This window comes from Psammomys obesus, unplaced genomic scaffold (genome assembly GCF_907164565.1).
Source record: "Psammomys obesus unplaced genomic scaffold, mPsaObe1.curated_primary_1811, whole genome shotgun sequence".
NCBI classification, from domain to species: Eukaryota; Metazoa; Chordata; class Mammalia; order Rodentia; family Muridae; genus Psammomys; species Psammomys obesus.
Window position 1 is genome coordinate 1,590,566 of NW_026596234.1, and position 19,567 is coordinate 1,610,132.

Sequence of the window (19,567 nt, forward strand, 5' to 3'; positions counted from 1 at the left end):
CGGAGTCCGCTGTAGTAGCCACAGGACCAGAGCAGGCAGTGACCAGAACATCAGGGAGAGTTTCCTTCGTGCGTCCTCAATGACCCACCGAACACCAAGGTCCCACTTTAAAGACAAGAAATTCACATAAGCTGGGAGCGGGAAAGAGCAGGTGGTGGCAGAGTGAAGGACACAGATACACACACACACACACAGAGGTCTGTATACTCAAGCCCTGGACACCAGGCCATAGAGGAAACAGAAGTTCCAGCACCACGCAGACTCAAGACCACGTCCATGCTGAGACGGACACAACCCAGGAAGGTGCCAGCTGTCCTCACACCATAGATGGGTGTCTTCTGCAGTCAGTGAGGGAGGCCAGACGGGTCCACTGGCATAACCCGGCTGCTAAGGATGCCCAGCCCAGAGGAACCTCAGCTCTGAAGAAACAACCTGGAGGGCAAGTGGCCACACCCCCGAGTCCCCTAATGAGCATTCGTGGCAAGGTGTCCCACACAGTGCGTCCTGGATCTGAGAACAGGACACAGGCTCATGTACCCACCGACCTTGTGGTGTATAGAGCCTCGTGGCTACTACGCCAAACCAGTAACCAACAAAAGACAACCACCTCTAGGACCCAGGGGAGCTCAGGGCAAAATACTTCTCGCTAGCCAATGGAAGGGCTCAAAGGAGCCTCATTTGCATGTAGGTGCGTTGCGGCCAATGGGCAGGGACAGTAGGACTATATTTGCATAGGCCAATGGGCGGGAGTGACGGAGTGATATTTGCATGCAGGCGCGCCGCGGCCAATAGGCAGCTGCGCGGCGGCGCGGCGCGGCGGCGCACTCGAGCATGGCCGCTGCCGCGGCGGGAGGAGCCCCGGGTCCGGCCCCCGGCCCCGCCAGGCCCGCGCCGGCCTCCCGGAACCCGCCGTCCGTGCCGCGGAGGCGCGGGGACTCCCGGCGGCGCCAGGCCGCTCTTTTCTTTCTCAACAACATTTCCCTGGACGGACGGCCCCCGAGCCTGGGTCCTGGCGGCGAGAAGCCACCGCCGCCACCGCCCACCGAGGCCCGCGAGCCGCCCGCGCCGCCGCCCGCTCCACCCGGAGGCCTCCCGGGCCTGCCAGCCAGGCCCGCGCCCCAGGGCCTGCTCAGCCCCACCACCGCGCCCGCCGGCCTCGGTCTGGACGGGCAGCGCCAGAGGTGAGTGAGCTGGGCGGGGCCGGCTGCACACGGGTTGGGGTGGCCTAGAGGCCTAGCCAGCGCCGGGTGAGTGACCCCTGACAGGCTTGTCAGCCCAGGTGCTGGTGAGCTTCGTCCATCCTCCCAGCTCACAGGGTGGTTGAGCTGTGGGTTCGGCAGCCCAGGGCACAAGAATTCGGGTAAACCACAAGCTACGCCGACCTGGACATGGCTGAGGTTGAGGTGGGTCCATTCACCAGCACGCAGGTGTGGTCACGTAGGACTCATCAGCTAGCACTCAGAGATCTGGGTGAACCGGACTGGTCAGCCCAGGACATAGGGTCCGGATGACCTGAGCCCACCAGCCTAGGGTCAAGGTGTTGGGTGACTAGAGGAGGGGGTTCTTAGGCCCATGATGCGATGCTGGGGTCAGGGTGGCCCTAGGGGCCTTCATTCTAGTACTTAAGGGCCCATCACCCTAGCATGCAAGAGTCAGAGAAGCTTGTAGCCCCATCTGCCCTTGGCTTGGGCTGAAGTGATCTGGCAGCATCAGCCCTGCCTGGGTCATTCTAGAAGCCCCTCAGCCTAGCCCAGGGCAGCTCTTATTCCTAATCACTCCTTCCTCCCCTACCCCCGAGGCTGTGCCCACCAGGCCCATGGCAGTCTCAGCCTCCTCTGCCCCCTCTTGCATTCTCTTCACCTGAAGAGTGACAGTAGGAGCCAGGTCTGGACGCTACTGCCTTTTGGGCAGGTCCTGCTGCTATACGGTGCTGCTATACGGTGCTGCTATACGGTATGAAAGCCCTGGGCAAGTTGAGCATGGAGAAGTTATAGGCTCACAGTGAAGTGCCTCCCAGGTCTGTGGTGGGGAAAGTTGTCTGACATCTGACCCAGCATCACATGCCTATGTGGCCAGAAGGACCTCAGCTTTCTATGGTCACCACCTTAGCCTGCAGGGAGGGTCCAGGCCAAGCTTCTGCACAGGACATAGAAGGACCCAGTGGGTCCTAGTGTTAGCTGGACCCCCTGTGGAGGGCAGGGGCAGAGAACTGAAGAACAGGCTGGTGTGTGGGTGAGGCACACTTTGGTACCCTGCCACCCTCCTGATTCTGCCTTCCACTTCATTCTGATATCCTTGCTATCAGAACTACAGCTGCCTGTGGCTTCCCGTCCTGGGTTCTGCTTCCTAGTTCTTGACACTGCCCTGGTGTTGGAGAGTTGTTACGTGGGCACAGGCCCTCAGCAGGACTGTCTACCCTCCCCGGCCTGTGGCTAGGAGAGATCATAGTTGCTGGCCTATTCAAGGGGGCACTGGCTCCCAGACTTAGTTCCCTGATCTGTTGTTGTTCCTGAAGGCTGTGTCATAATGAGTGCAGACTAGCCTTCTTCCATCAATTGCTCTGTGACCTTCAACATCTAATGGGTCTCTTAGTCTCAGTCTCTCCCTCTGTGGAATAGGCTGACCTGAAGCTCTTCCTCCCTAAAGTCACATGAGCCTAAGGACTTGGTAAAGCTGATGGTTACAACTTGGAGCTCTAGAGCTTTCTAGCTAGTGACCGAACCACTGCTGGTTTTCTGCATAGGGCTGTAGCACTGCTGATTGTCTTTTTACTGCATGCCTTGGGGTAGGTCCATCTTTAGGATCTATGGTCAGTTTGAAGTGTGTCTTCCAGCTAACTCACCCACTGCTACCTTCCGCCTAGAAAGCCCGTGTATGTACCTCCAGGGTCATGGCGACAGATCTCAGCAGGAGCAGTTTTTGTCTCCTTAGCCCTGGATGCCAGTCATTGGAGGTTGAGCTGTAGCTTCCTATCCTGTGTGGCTTCTACAGGCCTCAGGTGCGGTGGCTTATGCTGTGTTGATCCATCTTGTCTCCATGTGGGGTTCCTTCCTGTGTGTGACCTCACGGACTTTTCCTTGTCCTCCTTTTACCTTGATCCCTTCCTATACTATTTAGGGAACTACTTCAACTCACAACAGCCCTGCTTAGTATCTGCTGCAGAAATGAGGCGGAAGGGAAAGTCCCCACAGGCAAATGACTTTGCAAATTTTGGCCTAATGCACCCACCATCAGAGAGCCAGGCATAGCCTAGAGGCAGGAGGCTGTGCTCCACTTTGGTCTGGAAGAAGGGCCTAGGCCAGTCCTAAGTAGCACCTGAGCCACTTTGCATCCAAAGACTAGTCTCTGCCCAGCATCTGCTTACTAAGGGCTGAAAACCACTGGAGTGGTCAGTTCTCTAGTCAGTCTAGGTACCTGGCCCCTGCCTCCCTCTGTGAAACTGCTAGATAACCAGCCTCTACACAGAGTGCTGAGACCAGGCACCTTAGCTTTGCCTAAGACTGAGACTTATCAGGGGACCATGGGGTTTGGGGGTTTGGGAGTTTGTTTTTTCGGTTGTTTTGTTTTTGTTTTCTTTTTTATTTGTTTGTTATTTAGAAGATATGAGTCTGCAATAAGCCAAATGATGTGGTCATACTCATGTGAACAGAGCCCCGAGCCCCTGATGAGACTATGGCTGCAGTCTGTACATCCTTAGCAGGGGAGGCTCCAGGGCTCTGAGCACACTGGCCAGGAAGGATGGAGGTACTGCCAAGGCTTCTCACTGAGGCTATCATGGGGCAGGTGGCTACTCAGTCTGTCCCGAGCCTTCACAGCCCATTCACTCTCCTTGGATCCCTAATGGGCATAGAATCATAACCACAGGGAGGTGGCCGTGCCTCTAGACCTCTCCCCATCTCCCAAATCACCAAGTACGAAAGCCTGTCACATACCAGCTGTTTTTAAGGTCTGTCATCAGGTTTCAGATATTGACTGAAGAGCAGGGAAGCGACTCCCTTGGCAGCAAGGTTCCTAAGGGGCAGTTTTGAGCTGTTAGGTCAGCTGCATGCATAAAATGCATGCATAAAATCAACATAATCTCTTTAAAACTTCTGACCAGAACTTAGTAAAACAGATGCAGCCACTTTTGATGAGAACTGATAGACTAAGTTCAGAAAGAAGGAGAGGAGAACCTCCCCTATCAGTGGACTTGGGGAGGGGCATGCATGCAGAAAGGGGAGGGAGGGTGGGATCGGCAGGGGAGGAGGGAGGGGCTTATGGGGGGATACAAAGTGAATAAAGTGTAATGCTAAATGGCATAGTTCTCTTAGCAACCTGCCTCTCATTCCTGACCCCTGGTCACTTGTAGAGGGCTCTGGCACTTGCCCTGGAGCTAAGGCACATGCATATGGAGCTAGGGAAGACACTGTTCTGTATAAATGTGCAGCTTGAGGCACTGTGCCCAGGTCTGCCACACTTGGACTTACCTGGTTCTTTGAGGAGTGTCAGCTCAGGCAACAGAAAGTGCAGTTGTTCTTCAGTGTTTGTCTGCTTTTAGCTGTTTCCAAATTGAGATTCCAGGTATACGGGGAACAGTACATGGAAACTGAGTGTGCGGCTCCCCATGTATGTTTGTGCATATACACCATTCACTGCCACTGTGCACAGAGAACAGTCCCTGGGTTTCCTCACACCCTCCTTCACCATCTCCTTACCAAGACACCTTTGTCACAGAGTGTCATATTGGAGCATCATACACACTCACATCTCACATGTCAGCCCTTGTGCTGGCCAACATGATTACCACTCCCAGCGGGGTCAGTTCAGGGCACACTGTGACTGTGATCCTGTCTTGTCTCTTGGGTACAGGGTCTCGCTAGGAGAACCTGGCCCTTCCTCAGAGTAGCTAAGCTGTGGATGTGGGCCTCTTACTCTTGCCAGCTGTTTGATTTTAGACAAGTTGAATGGCTCTGTACCTCAGTTTCCCTACCTGAAACTGAAAAAGAGTAGTGCCTATCTAGTACAGTTGGGATTAAATTTACAAATAACATGCTTGCCGGGCATGGTGGCATACATCTTTAATCCCAGTGCTTGGGAGGCAGAGGCTGGTGGATCTCTGAGTTCAAGCAAGGCCCTGGTCTACAGAGTGAGTTTCCAGATAGCCAAAGCTACACAGAGAAACCCTGTTGGGGGGGGAAGGGCATGCTTCTGAGGAAAGAGAAAACCACAGGGGACAAGATATCAGACCAACTAGGAACATTGCACAAGCGCCGAGGGAGCACACAATCCCTAGAGAGACCAGAAAATAGCAAGAAGAGCAAGCTGGGCAACTGAGTTAAGATCTGCCACAGCTCTCCCACGATGCCTCTCTGGACTTGCAAATGAGATCCCAGGGCCATGATCAGCCACCCGACGTTTCCTGAATGATTACCTCAGGGAATGCCATGCAGGCAGGTGGCCCTAAGGGCCTCAGAACAGGCTCTTCCCTCAGGTCCTACATTCTGTCCCACATCAGGCCAGCTGCATTCCTCTGTTCCAGACCTGTGCTTCCAGCCCTGGCTAGTTCCCCTGGGCAGATTCTGCCTCCCACCACCCAACACTCATACAGTACCTTTCTAGTCTGTAAGGTTGTCTGAGCCTGCCATTCTGACTGGTCCAGTCCCTCCTGTTGTAGGCCCCCTAACCTTTCCCCCTGGCCCACTCTCTTCTCTGGCTGGTGTCTTGTTCCTACCATAGGCCCAGTTAGTCAGGAAAGGGTCCTCTGGAGGTGGCACCAAAAGCAGCAAGTGCTTTAGTCAGCTCACCTGGGTTAGTTTCCTGCAAGCTCCTATGCTTTTTGTTGTTTCGTGGGGTTAAGTGACAGTGTAGGTAAGAAGGGAGAACTATGGACTTGGGTCATCGCAACAGTCTCAGAGCCCACCAGGACCTGGACTGAATTGTACTGTTTGTGTGACCTTCCACAGACTGGCCTCTCTATGCCACCCCCACTTGTGTGTGAGTGTCACAGCCTCTGAAGTGCTGATGTGAGGTAGCAGATCTATCGTCTGCTTCTGCAACAAGCACAGGCAAGGGCATGGTTTGGGGATCTGCCAGGGCCTACCTGGCAGGTAGGGGTTTGACCATTCCACACTTCATGCAAACCAACTGTCCTGCTGGAAAGGGACCTCAGTCAGTGATGCTGCAGGGACAATGTGGGCCTGATAATTCACCACACACAGCTCCTCAGTGTAAGTGGCTGCTGCCAAAATGTTCAGCACCATCCAAGGACCTGTGTGTGGAAAGCACACAGCAGCCCTGCCAGGCACCCTGGGAGCACCTTGCACCAATGAAGTCCAGAGTCATTCCAAAGCCCTTGTAGACAGTGGGCTGATAAGTTGTGTGTATGGGTGTTTTTCCTCCCTCTTTGTCTGTGTACTGTGTGTTTGCTTAGTACCCACAGAGAGCAGAGTGTTGGGTCCCTTAGAACTGGAGGAGGTACAGATGGTATTGAGCCATGTGTGAGTACTATGAATTGAATCTGGGTCTTCTGGAAGAGCAACCAGTGTTCCTAACCACGAGCCATTTCTCCAGCCCCCAAACAACAGACTTTTATTTTTCACATTCTGGAAGCCAGAAGCCCAAGAAGGTGTGGCAGGCTCCCTTTGAGGCCTCACCCTTGGCCTCATAGACTTGTCCTCCTTGTCATCACATGGTCCTCCCTCTGTGTGTCTTTGCCCTAATCTTAAGGACACTAGCACACTAGATTAAGGGCCACCTCAGCTAATCTCTGTAAACACCATATCTCCAAGCTCAGTCATGTTCTGAAATCCCAGGTTAACATACAGACTTGGAGGGAACATAAATCCCCTAGCATCCCAGTACGAAAGGCCTGTTTCTTACTGGGCATACTCAGATCTGCAGGTGCCGATCCTAAAGGCCCAGGGGCTCTTACTTTTAGAAGTTTCTGGTAATAAGCTGGAGCTCAGCCTATGTGGTAGTAGCAGCTTCCCCATGTGATCCTATCTTTCCACATCCCCGTGCCTGACATGCATATATTTTCCTTGTCCTCAACGATAGGCATTTCTGAGCTTCAGTACCTTAGACCCTGTTTGACTGACATTTGACAACATGGAGCTAGAACCCAAAGTCCAGGGGGAGAGTCTTAGTTGCATACTTGGAAAAGAATGTTCTAGACCCAGGAGCATCTCCTGTGAGGTGTGTGTCTGTATATGTGTGTGTCTGTGTATGTGTGTGTACTGGAATTGTCATGCACCAGATACTCCCACTTAGGAAAGGTTGGCAGCCTTGTGGCAGGAAAAATGATTCCACCCACCCCCACTCCCTGCTACAGTCTTGGTTCACAGGGTCTTGAAGCCTCTCAGTTTCGTGATGGCCCTGCCTGCATATTCCCACACTAGTTTAGTTCTGTTCAGAAACCCTGGCTGCAAAGGCTTCCTGGAGTCTGTGTGCTGTCTCTTCTGAGGTCATAATGTCTTCCTACAGGAGACGAGTCACATCTCAGCGCTGTTCCCTCGAGTTTCTGGAAGATGCAGTGGGATGTGCCTCGGTGCAGAGGTATACACCCTACCTGCCCCTGCTCCAAGGCCCTGAGCCTCTGACCTCTGCGGCCCAAGAAGGTCCAGGGAGGGCAAGAATGATATGCTTTTTACCTTACAGAACCAAGCATGCATCTGGATCACCAAGACATAAAGGCCTGAAGAAAACCCACTTCATCAAGAACATGAGGCAGTATGACACAAAGAACAGCAGGTAAGAGAGTATAGGGCCTGGCCTACACTGCAGGACCACATCTCTGGAGGCCATATGAGGTCCCAGGCCCTACCCTTGTTGGCAGCAGCAACTTCAGTTCATGGGGCTCCTGTTTCATCGCCTATGGCCTGTCCCCTTTAGGTTTGGGCACTTGTGTTCCTCTTTATTACTTAAACACTGGCTAACATGGCCACCACTGTACAATCCAGGGAAGAGCCACTAGCTTGACACAAGTCTTTGGGAAAAAGAGAACTGGAAAGGCAAACATGGGCCCCACCCTAAATGTGTCCACGATAGAAGGTGTGGTCATATTTGGGGAGCATATACAGGATAAGGCACAGATATACTTGGAACACATAAAAGGAAGCATAGTCACATTGGGGACACACAGAAGGAGATGTAGTATATTAGGGGACTTGTAGGAGGCTTAACTCAAACTGGTATTTGACTCCCCAGAACAGTGCTAAGTTGGGCTCTGGGCAGCTGCACATGTCCTGCTGCACTGGTGCAGGAGCAGTGCTGAGCATGTCCCTTGCTGACACACTACCAGTCACTCTGATCCCAGAGTTCCCCCTACTCCCCTGTAGGTCACCTGGTAAGTGTCCCCAGGGAATATTACTACAGGGCCTGGCCAGAAGTAGCTCCCTGCAAATCCTGAGCACCGAGACTGTAGGGTAGCCTGTGATTACAGCTCTGAGCACTGCTAAGCCCCCTGGATAGCGGAGCTCTATATTAGATCTGAATGGTCTCCAGTAACATTAGGTTTTGCATTTGTCTGGACCACTGCATCCTGACACTGAACTTTGGCACCTTCCTGTGGCCCTTTGTGCAAACAAGGCTGCCCTTTCCTGGGTGACTGTGCTCCCAGGAAACATGAAATCTATGGCCCTGTATGTTACAGGGCCAGTGGAGACCTACCCAGCAGCACTACTGTGCTCCTAATGCTCTGTGCCTGGGAATAGGGAGCTTACTAAACAACTCTCAGGAGTCAGGCCCAAGTGCTAACATGCTAGGCCTGGCTTCTTAAATCCAAGTCCCCTCTGTGGCTCTAGCAGTTTCTCATTACCCAAATGTAGGCAGGACAGAGTTACTGCCCTGCTCTGACCTGGACCTCCCACAGGATTGTACTCATCTGTGCCAAGCGGTCCCTGTGTGCAGCCTTTTCAGTCCTGCCCTATGGAGAGGGCCTACGAATCAGGTAAGGAAGCCCATGCTACATAAACTGATAGGTTCTGGTCCTTAGGTTCATGAGTGTCATCATATCATCTTCCACCACAGTCTAGGAACTTGCATTTTAGGTTCTTATTCTCCAGGGGCAATAGGTTCTGTTCAAACTATATATAAGTTGGCTGAGATATTCCTGTCCCTCTCTCAGATATGCTCCTAAAACCTTGTGACTAACCCAGGCAATTGTGTCCTCAATGTAATTCAGGGAAGAAGGAAACAGCTGTTGGGGCGGGGCAGTGTTATATGTGACCCCACAGAACAATAGTAGGCACAGAGAAACCTTCTGTCCAGAGTGAGAGGTAGCTAGTTCTCAGGATCCCAGGCTAGCGGCTGAGCTGTGTGACTGCAGTGGAAGGGTTAGAGGCACCCGGGAAGCAAATTTGAGCTGAAATCCAGGTATGTGTTCAGGGATGTTCCAGAGTTGTGGCTCCCTTGTGCTTTGACAGATGACATCTGCCACTGGGCAGAAATGAGATGTATGTAGACTCCCTCAGGTTAAACCTTCTGCCATGCCTTCCAAGGTCATGCCCAACTACTCCTGGGCTTTGTGGCAGGGGCTCTTCTGCATGGTTGGACGAGCAGACTAAGCTGTATGTGGATTCACTATGGGCCGAGCATCCACCCACTGACTACAGGCAGGGGGACTACAGCCCTCCCTCTCCTATACATTGCAGTGACCTGAGGGTGGACAGCCAGAAGCAGAGGCACCCATCCGGCGGCGTTTCTGTTTCTTCCGAGATGGTCTTTGAGTTGGAAGGCGTTGAGCTGGGAGCAGATGGAAAGGCAAGAGCCCTGTGGCTAGCCAATGGCCAGCAGAGTTAGGCAGATAGGCGCCTCACACATTAATCTAAGACACAGTATTGGGAACAAGCCACACATCCTGTTATACCTGTCACTAGCTGGCTCATGCCACCCCAGGAAAGGGCCTAAGAGTTCACCATACATGGCCATTGCAGCTGTGGGTGACCCAGCTGTCTACTTGAGTTCTCCACATCTAGCCCTGCTTCTGGACCAGTAGGCCACTCACGGGTCTTCCAAGACAGGGAAACTAGCCCGACTGCAAACCCCAGACCAGGGATGGGAACTGGTATTCTGACATGAGAGTACCTACTCTAAGTGGGTAGCAGCATGACCCTCAGGCTCCTAACTGGAGGGTGGAGGGGAGCAGAAGTTGCACTTCAGACCTGGGGAAGCAGGACTGAGCTTTAATGTGATTGCTTTTCCAGGTCGTGTCTTATGCAAAGTTCCTGTATCCTACTAATGCCCTGGTTACACACAAGAATGACAGCCATGGCTTGTTGCCCCAGCCTCGGACCAGCATTCCCCGGGCTCCACCAGGTTCAAGACACAAATCTATGCCTACCAAGCCAACACCAGCTGGCACAGAACTAGGTAGCCTAGGTGCCTTCACCATGGCAGAAGGGAGGCAGTAGCACTGTCTGGGCTAGGGACAGTGATTGGGCAGACAATATAAGTCATACTCATCCTTCTCAGAGGAAAAGGATTACAGATAGTGTGTCCCTAGGCTCTGCCTGAGTCAGGCAAAGGAAAGGATCGGTGTGGGAAGGGGGCTCTGTCCAGATGTTGCTCCTTGTACCCAATCTCTGGCCCTTGACCTGGAGCCCCTCTTAGAGCCTGACGGCTTCCTGTGATGTGGTACATCTTTATTGGGTGTGCTGGTGGAGAGGTGGCATGGGTTCTGAACAGGATCTAGGGTATAAATGGCTGTTTCTGCTTATAGGAAGCGACGGGGGAGATGCAGTAGAATACAACCCCAACCTCCTGGATGACCCACAGTGGCCATGTGGGAAGCACAAACGGGTACTTATCTTTGCTTCATACATGGTGAGTTCCATGGCCTTAACATTGCTCAGGGTTCAGGGAATAAACTAAGTACCCTTCCATGCCCAGAAGCCCAGAACAACCATCCCACGGTGCCTTGTCCCCACCTAGCACCAGCAGGTAGGTGGACAAGGCCATAGACAAGGGCAGTGTGCCAAAGCAGGATAGCCAGCCATGCTGGACAGTCTCCTGGGATCAGCTCTGAATGCCTGGCAGCCTGGGCTTGTCTATCCATAGACAAGCTGAGCCATTTTATTCTCAGAAATCCAAGTGCCTCTCTGAAGCCCCACATGCCCCTATCTGTAAACCCAGGCTGCAGGGCATCCACTCTCAAGGCATCTAGCCCCCACATACCTCTACTTCTGTTATAGACCACGGTAATAGAGTATGTGAAGCCTGCAGACCTCAAAAAGGACATGAACGAGACCTTCAGGGAGAAGTTCCCTCATATCAAACTGACATTGAGCAAAATTAGGAGGTAAGGAAGGGCCAGGCATGCCCCTACCCAGCCACGTAACCTGGCTCTGGGCTTTCTCCTTGGAGAACGTAGTGTCTTTTCTGACAGCCCACAGCACATGGCATAGCTATGAAAGGGTGGCTGCTGCTTCATCGTAGTCTCATGACATAGATTTGCCCCAGGGACATGGCTCCCATCCCACCCACAGTTTAAAGCGTGAGATGCGGAACCTTTCTGAAGAGTGCAGCTTGGAGCCTGTGACCGTGTCCATGGCCTACGTGTACTTTGAGAAGCTTGTACTGCAGGGCAAGCTCAACAAACAGAACCGCAAACTGTGTGCTGGTGCCTGCGTTCTGTTGGCTGCCAAGATCAGCAGTGACCTCCGCAAGAGCGAAGTGAAGCAGCTGATTGACGTGAGTGCAGAGGTGTGAGCACAGCATGAGCACCCCAGTGCCAGGCACTGAGCCTTAGATGGGGACCACAGGTGGAGCTAACCCAGACCCTTTGCTTCCTTCACTGCAGAAGCTGGAGGAAAGATTCCGGTTCAACAGGAGAGATCTCATTGGATTTGAGTTCACAGTGCTTGTGGCTTTGGAACTGGCCCTGTACCTCCCTGAGAACCAAGTGTTACCTCACTATAGACGCCTCACCCAGCAATTCTAGTCCAGAACAGTGCACCCCACAGGAAGACTGCCTGGTAGGAAGGCATGCAGCTTGGCTAGAGCACCGAGATGACTAGTGTCCCTGTCCTCCTCCAATACTGCACTTCTCCTCACAGCCCAAGGTGGCTCTGGGTTTCCTTGGCAACTTCACCTTCACCCCGAAGTGGCACTTTGATTGCACCTCAAGGCACTTCTGAGGAGTTTCCTGGAGTAAATGAACAGTGTGGGGCTTGGTTTGTTTTTCATGTGCCTGAGACCAACCTGGTTTACACTGTCAGTCCTGAGGTCCAGCCTTTATTTTGTTTAGGCCTTGCAACCCATCAGCCGTGAAGCCATTCCTGTGGAGACCTTGGTGTCCAGACTTTTCTGAACATGCTGGAATTGCCAGACTTAACACATTTTTCTGGACATGGCTGTGCATGACGCCAAGACCCTGACCCCATCAGAGCTCCCTACATCAACACATTTTTTCTGTCAAGGTGAAAGGAAGGACAGACACCTTGACCCATTCTGACTTTGCTCACTCTTAGACCTTGTTAAAGCATCTATCACTGTGAAGTCCTTATGCCATCACATATACAGTGGGGCTTGGCCAATACCACTACCCACCCCACCCCACCTTCTACTAGGAAAACTTCCCTGCATCACTGGACCTTTAAGACAATTGCTGACTTCAGGCTCCTGACTTTCCTAAGCAATATCATGTAGAAAAGGTATTATAATTTGAAATTTGGTCTCTATACAAACAGAAGCTAGCCTGATAAGGTTTGCTGGTGACTAAACCACACTTGACACTCAAGCAGGAAGGCACTGACCTCTAACAGGGAGTTCATCATTAACTCCTGAGCAAAGTAGATGCTGTCTAGGCCAACCTGCTTATGCATCCACTGTGCCACTGCCCCTCTGCTAGCACTGAACAGGCCCCTCCTCTGCTTTCCTAGGTCCGTTCTTCCACTCTTCCTGCACACTGGTCACTAGCCCATGGTACACTGTCAGTCCCACTGCTGGCAACTGCTTGGATCCACCTCACCACAGCCCCAACAATGTTCATGCCTCTCAGGACAGTGTCCAACCATCTAGGCCCAGAGAATCTCTAATAGCTTATATAGGAACCTTGCAAGATAGTGACAAACCAGTCTTGGGTCCCAACCATGTTTATGCCAGTATAAGTATGCTCATGCTCCTAGAGTATCTTGGGCTCAAGACAGTGGTCCTGGCAGACGGGTCATCTGACTTGACTACCCTTGGAGGACATGCCTGGGCAGTTTCCTCTAGATGTAATGTTGAAGATGGTAAATAGTAATAACCTAAGCCTGTATTATTTATGTAGTAGGATTTATTCATCTACCAACCTTATCTGCTGGAAGTCCTTCCCTGCCCTCCTTAATACCAAGAGCTGCTGACATGTCGAACCAAGGACTGTTGTGACAAAACCAACCCTTAAACCAAATGACAGGATGAACCCACAATCCTATAGACTGAGTCCAGAAATCTGAATATATCCCTGGTGTCCAGCTGGACTGTGACCCAATGCCACAGACCTGGTGCTGCACCCTTAGCACCCAATAGTGGACACAACTGTGTGAGAATATCTGACCTCAGAATGTTGTGTGTCTGATAGGTTTTGAATGGATGTTTAAATGTTTTTGTTAAAGTAAAACTTGTTTTTGCAACATACTTCTTAGTTTGTCTACCTTGAGATGAGTGTACTGCCTCTCTGTTCTGGTCACAATAAAAACACCAGCCACACACCAAAAGCAGACAGAGATACTTTCTCACTTTTATTTATGACAAATATTCCCGACCTCATCTGATCAAAAGTTCCTAACAAAGAAAGGAAAATAGTATTAGAAACTTTAACTACTGGGAAGTCGCAGTCCACTCAACCCCAGTGTGAGTTCCCCCCCAAACACACTTACTTTGAGACAATTCCATCAGCTTTAGCCAACCGGAGAATAGAATCATCTGACTCGCCCTTTTTTAAAAAAAAAAAAGAATCCTTGATTATCCCCACAGGACTGGGTCCCGGCTTAGCATGGCAGAACATGCACCCAAATCTGTAGCCACACCAAGGGGAGGTAAGATGAGTTTCCCATAAAGGTGAAACTCAGTCTGCCTACAGCAGCCCTCCATGTCTGAGAGGGTCAAGAAAGGGGAAACGAAAAGCAAACAGCAAGCCTGACCGACCTACCAAGTGCCAACCATTTCTTCCAGAGGAAGAGTCACCACCATCAAAGCTCAAAAGTCGACGTAATCAAATAAACTCACCATCCTGCGAATGGCCCCGCAAATAGCATAGGTTTTATACTGGCCATTAAACCGGCCTGTGACCTTGTCAACCTGTAGAGAGAAATCGATTGGGAGATTCGACCCCACCCCACGCTTTAAGTCTACCCTGAATGTTAGCAAACACCAATACGAGAACCCAGGCTCTGAGGCCTAGGTGCCTCATTCGTTACCCCGGGGACAAGCCTCACCATCGGGTTCCCAGCTCACCTCAGCCACATTCAACTGGATGGACGCGTGGTCCTTGGCACCAATGATGCGGTTGCTCGCGGAGCTGAGGAAAAAAAGCACGTGCGTGTAGCAAGCCGAGAAAGAAAAAAGGTGAAAGGCGGTGGGTAAAGCGGGCTGATGGGGCCCCATAAAGGGAGGACCTCAGACTCACCATTTCCGCGGCACGTATAGGTCCACGAACTCGCCGGCGTCGTTCTGCATGTCGAGGCCGTACCTACAGAATCACCACCCGGGTCATGAGACTGGCCAGGCCGGCATGCCGAGTCAGCGGCCCTAGCCAGACCCATTCCCGAGCGCTCCCAGCCATGCCACCGCGCCCGACCCGGCCCAGGTCGCGCCCACAGAGCGCCTCGCGGCCTACCTGCTCGCTGGTCCAGCGGGAGCGCAGAAAGGAAGTAGCTCGTCCCTCCGCCGCACTATTGGACGGGAGGGGCGGGCCGTAGATAAATGCTTCCGGGTCCCGCTGCCTAGCTCCACCTCCTCAGAGGCCAGTTTGTGTGCCTCTATTTCCGCTTCCGGTGCAAGGAAGTCCCGGCTCTTCCGCAGAAAGTTCAGGCACCGGCCCTAGCTCCACCCCCAACCAAGGCTTGCTTTCTTCCTCAGGCTCCGCCTCCACCACAGAGTCCCGCCCCTCCGTCCGCCGCTGGTTGGAATCCTGTGAGCTTACGCCGGTCGTCCTCCAGAATAGGAACGGGGTTAAAGGGAGCTGGGCCGCCGTGCTGGAATGCTGACGCTCTAGACCTGCGCCTGGAAATCCGCCCCCGGGAAACCGAGGCCAGAACCTCGGAGAGGAACGGCCGGCCGTGCCGAAAAGAGGCAGGGACCTGTACCAGCAGTGCTGAGATCCGGCGGCAGCGTCTCAGTTGGAACTGCTGAGGACAGAGACGTGGCCTCGGGACGGGAAGCCCGATTCTTGGGGAAGGGGAAGTCGGATCAGATGAAGTGGAGCGCTGGTTTTCCGCTACGTTCTCATTCGCTTTATAGACCCCTTCCCACGCTGCGAAGTGAATTGCGTGTTCTCCATCCCGGCGCAACTCAAAGCAAGCTCCGCTCCTTTCACCCGGTCCCGCCCTGCTCCCGGCGCTACACTTTCTGCCGGCTTAGAAATGTGAGTCTGGCCAGAGAGTGCACGCCTTTGTTTGCAGCACTCGGGATGCCGAGCCAGGCGGGTCCCTGAGGCCACTTCTAATCCTCACTCCTGCCTCCAAAAAAGAAAATTCCCAGGCTGCGATGACATTCCAGAGTAACGTGCAGTAAGGCCCTGCTGAAGAGGCTGCAAGCCAGCCTGGACACAAGATTCTGTCTACACTGTCGACGACTTTCCTATGACTACATTTCTTCGCACGTGGATCCACTTTTCTCACTGATCTATAGAATTGTGCGCCTGACATCATCTCTCTGGGACTGGAGCTGCAGGCATATATACCCAGTTAAATGGTCTTGGCGATAGCCCGCCCTGCGATGTGCATCTAGGCAGTGATCACTTTCCCAGGACTGTCATGGGATATGGTGAATCCGGGGCTACAATTTCCTCCTCACACCCAGAAAGCAAGTAGCCATGTGAGCATTGTTCGGAGAACAGATTTCCCTTTCGCACCCGGATTAGGCACTAACCTCACCCAAACACCTGTTTTTATAGAGAGATCCTTTATTAAGCGGGGAAGACAAGTTAGAGTGGCTGCTTTCTGACTCGGGCAGAAAAGCAGCAGCCAATGACCTTGCAGGTTGAACTTTTAAGAGAAAAAGAGGAGGTCTGTGTTAGAATGGGCTAGGATGTGGTGGTATATTTTGTTTGGGCATGTTAATTAGGTGATGCCAAGGTGGCTTTTGATAGCTGGACCTTGATAGTCAGCCTCTGAAGGAGGAAGTGGCCAAATAAGGGAATAGACTTTGGTGGCTAGCTTTGGGAATGGAATCTAATGGTTTTTAGCAAGGCAGAGGGAATGGGGGAAAGGGCAAGGCCTGCCAGAACCATGCTTACCACGATCTAGCTGGCCAGAGTCCCTTCATGCATTGTTTGGAATTTCCACTAGATCCTTACTGTGTATCAGACACGAAAACACCAAAGCCACTGACTCTTTTAAAGTCACTGTTCGTATAGGGCATGAGGCATGTGTACAGGCAGGTTTGTGTATGTTTTAGCTTTGAGATCTGCGGTTGGTCTGGCTGCATCTATGTATGTTGAGTTGAACCCTCAAGGCCTCCTTAGTAGCAGGAGATGGAGCAGCCAGAGTCCAGGAAGGAGAACTCGGCCAAAGGGGAATCCCAGAAATCGGCAGTAGACTACTACGCAAATTCCGCAGTTCTAAAAAGGGCAGGAACCAGAATCAAGTGGAAAAGCTTAGTGTGCATAGCACAAGGTAGAGTGTTCAGAAAGGTCTAGCCTTTGGTAACAGCCCTAACCAATGCTCAGGGCCCACCTAACATCATAAAAACAGGACTTACATGGAGCAAAGTATTACCAAGTAACTTCCTTGCACCTCCAAAAAAATGCATAGTCTGCATGAAACTCCCAAGAGGGAAGTTCAGATTGTCTGGTATGCACTCCCAGGCTACCAGTGTAAACAGCAAGGGAATTTGGTCACTAGTCAGAGAGAGAGCAGTTCTGTTCTGGAAATTGATCCAGAACTGACTCCGATGCTAGAGTTAGCAGACACAGGCATGGTAAGGGTTTTCCTGGAAGGTACTCCTGCTCAAAAGCTCTGGGAGAAGCATGCCTGTATCTCAGCACTCAGAAGGTATGGGCAGGAGGGTCAAGAGTTTGGCACACGCCTGGAATCCCAGCACTCGGGAAGGCAGAGGCAGACGGATCTCTGACTTCCAGGCCAGTCCGGTCTACAAAGAGAGTCTAAGACAGCCAAAGCTACACACAGAGAAACCCTGTCTCAAAAAAAAAAAAAATGTTTGATCTTAGCATACAAAGTAAGACCTTGTCACAAAAATCTAAAATAGAAATTAGTAGGAAAGCTTGAACTTTTAGTAGAAAAAAAAAGTATAACTGAATAAGTAAGCTTATTAGCCAGGTGGTGGCTCACACCTGTAATCTCAGCACTCAGGAGGCAGAGGCAGGTGGATCTCTGAGTTCAAGGCCAGCCAGGTCTACAGAGTGAATTCCAGGACAATGAGGGCTACACAGAAATTCTGTCTTACAAGAGAGAAAGAGAGAAGATATTTAAATTTTTTTGTGGGGTGTTTCCATGTGTGGCTGTGTAATGTGTGCATGCAGTTCCAGAAGAGGCCTAAAGGGGGCATCATATCCTCTCCTATGCAACTGGAGTTCAAAAGGTTGTGAGGTGGGGGTGGGGGTTAGGAATGAAGCCCAGATGTTCTGCAAGAGCAGAAAGCGCTTTTAACTGCTGAGCGCTGCTCTCGCTCTCTCTCGCCCCTGTAAGATATTTAATATAAAATAAAATTTTTATTTTTTGAGACAGATCTCTGTGTAACCATGAATGTCCTAGAACTCACTTTGTAGACCAGGTTGGACTCAAATTCAATCTTCCTGCGTCTGCCTCCCAAGTGCTGCTATTAAAGGCATGTTCCACCACCACCTGGCAGTTTTAAATTTTAAAAAGCATGAGTAAAATGTGATGGCTCATGCCTCTAAAAACAGCACTTAGGTTTTTTGAGGCTGAGATAGGTGGATTGCTGCAAGTTCAAGGATAGCCTGGGCTAGAGAGTGAAAAGCTAAAATAAAATTAGAAATATGAGTGACCTGAAGGTCAATTTTAAGCAGCATAATACATATGTAATTTGAATCTCAGAGAAGAGGAAGCAGAAGACAAAAATACATGGATAAATAGTATCTGAAAATTTTCCAATTTTGATGAAAACTATAAACTCACAAATTTGCAAGTGGGCAGGTGATGGAGGTGGGTGCCTTTGGTCCCAGCACTCTGGGAGGCAGAGTCAGATGGGTTTCTGTAAGTTCAAGGGCAGCCTGGTCTACACAGAGAGTTCCAAGACAGCCAGAGTTCTGGTGAGACCCAGTCTTCAAAAAACAAACATCATTTAGTATCTCATAAAAATTATATAATTGTATCCAATGAGATGCAATTATGGATGAGATGGATAAGCGGGTAAAGGCTCTTGCCCCTACAAGCCTGAAAATCTGAATATGACTCCTAAAACCCATTGTGGATAACTCCAGAACATTATCATCTGACCTCATGTATAGCATAGCACATGTGTGGCCACTCCCTCACATGCAAAACAAAAAGTAAAACAGGGCACAGTGGCTTACACCTGTGAGGACAGGCTTTGAAGAGAAGGCAAAACTGCCTGAAGTTTGAGCCAGCCCCTATTGCATAGTAAGTTCAAGGTCAGCCTGAACTATATAAGGAAAGCCTGTGTTGGGCTGGAGAGATGTCTGTTATAGGAGACGATTAATATTTATTATTTGTTGTAGATGTTTATTAATATTTACTAATGGTTTATCTTCTAGTAAAGATTGCTGCTAATCTTAAACAGCTGTATAACCAAATCACCACACAGAGACTGGGTTTTTAGTTAACCTAGAACACAATGCTGGGCAATATTTACTCCCTCCTAAACCTCGAAGCCCTCAGTTTCCTAACATTTAGATTTCCCACATTATACTTGCTTTTTGTGAAATCTTAGGTCTGGTTCATGCTCCACGTCCTCCAAGATCTCTCCTCCAGCTCTACTCTCCTAGCTCTCCTCTTGCCCCTTCTCCCACTCCACTCCTGCCTTCTCACTCCTCCCCTCTTTCCTGTCCTCTGGCTCCTCCCTGCTCAACATTGTGTCTAGTTGCTTTATTTTGTGTTGAGTTGAGACAGGATGCTTAGAATGAGTATCACAATGCAATATCCGAATTGAAACCAGAGAGTTGGGGTGGGGTGGGGGAGAAATCAGTATTTGAATGAACAAGGGTAAGGTGAATACATTAAAATATATATATATATATATACCAACAGATGGCTCAGAAGTTAAAAGCACTGGCTGCTTGTCCAGAGGTCCTCAGTTCAATTCCCAGCAACCACATGATGACTCACAATCATCTAGTGCCTTCTTCTAGCGTGCGTTCGGGCCTACATGCCAGCCAAATACTGTATACATGATAGATAGATAGATAGATAGATAGATAGATAGATAGATAGATAGATAGATAGATAGA

The 19,567-nt window shown here is 51.0% G+C and overlaps 2 protein-coding genes and 1 long non-coding RNA gene across 5 annotated transcripts in view; 2 read left to right on the plus strand and 1 right to left on the minus strand.

Annotated features, from left to right (window-relative positions):
* The first annotated feature begins 810 nt into the window (after window positions 1–810).
* Cables2 (Cdk5 and Abl enzyme substrate 2) lies at window positions 811–13,673 on the plus strand. 3 transcript variants are annotated; one of them, XM_055596061.1, is made up of 10 exons: window positions 811–1,181; window positions 7,462–7,533; window positions 7,636–7,728; window positions 8,849–8,926; window positions 9,630–9,738; window positions 10,182–10,293; window positions 10,697–10,800; window positions 11,169–11,275; window positions 11,463–11,667; window positions 11,777–13,673. In XM_055596061.1, exons 1-10 carry the CDS (start codon window positions 832–834, stop codon window positions 11,915–11,917), a joined length of 1,371 nt encoding a protein of 456 aa, XP_055452036.1. In that variant the 5' UTR covers window positions 811–831; the 3' UTR covers window positions 11,918–13,673. The 3 variants fall into 3 exon arrangements, with proteins under 3 accessions (XP_055452036.1, XP_055452035.1, XP_055452037.1); XM_055596060.1 differs by having other exon boundaries at window positions 10,182–10,347; window positions 11,777–13,593; XM_055596062.1 differs by lacking the exon at window positions 7,462–7,533 and having other exon boundaries at window positions 10,182–10,347; window positions 11,777–13,593.
* On the minus strand, window positions 13,672–14,887 carry Rps21 (ribosomal protein S21). Its single transcript, XM_055596063.1, has 6 exons — window positions 14,795–14,887; window positions 14,585–14,647; window positions 14,413–14,476; window positions 14,185–14,256; window positions 13,836–13,891; window positions 13,672–13,740 (listed from the first exon to the last, which is right to left on the minus strand). The coding sequence occupies exons 2-6, from the start codon at window positions 14,632–14,634 to the stop codon at window positions 13,731–13,733; spliced, it is 252 nt and encodes an 83-aa protein (XP_055452038.1). The 5' UTR covers window positions 14,635–14,647; window positions 14,795–14,887; the 3' UTR covers window positions 13,672–13,730.
* Window positions 14,888–15,412: 525 nt separating this feature from the next.
* LOC129668196 (uncharacterized) overlaps window positions 15,413–19,567 on the plus strand; it is a 14,599-nt gene continuing 10,444 nt past the window's right edge. The window contains exon 1 of the long non-coding RNA XR_008718877.1: window positions 15,413–15,993. This is a non-coding gene — a long non-coding RNA (uncharacterized LOC129668196). The remainder of the gene's footprint in view (window positions 15,994–19,567) is intronic.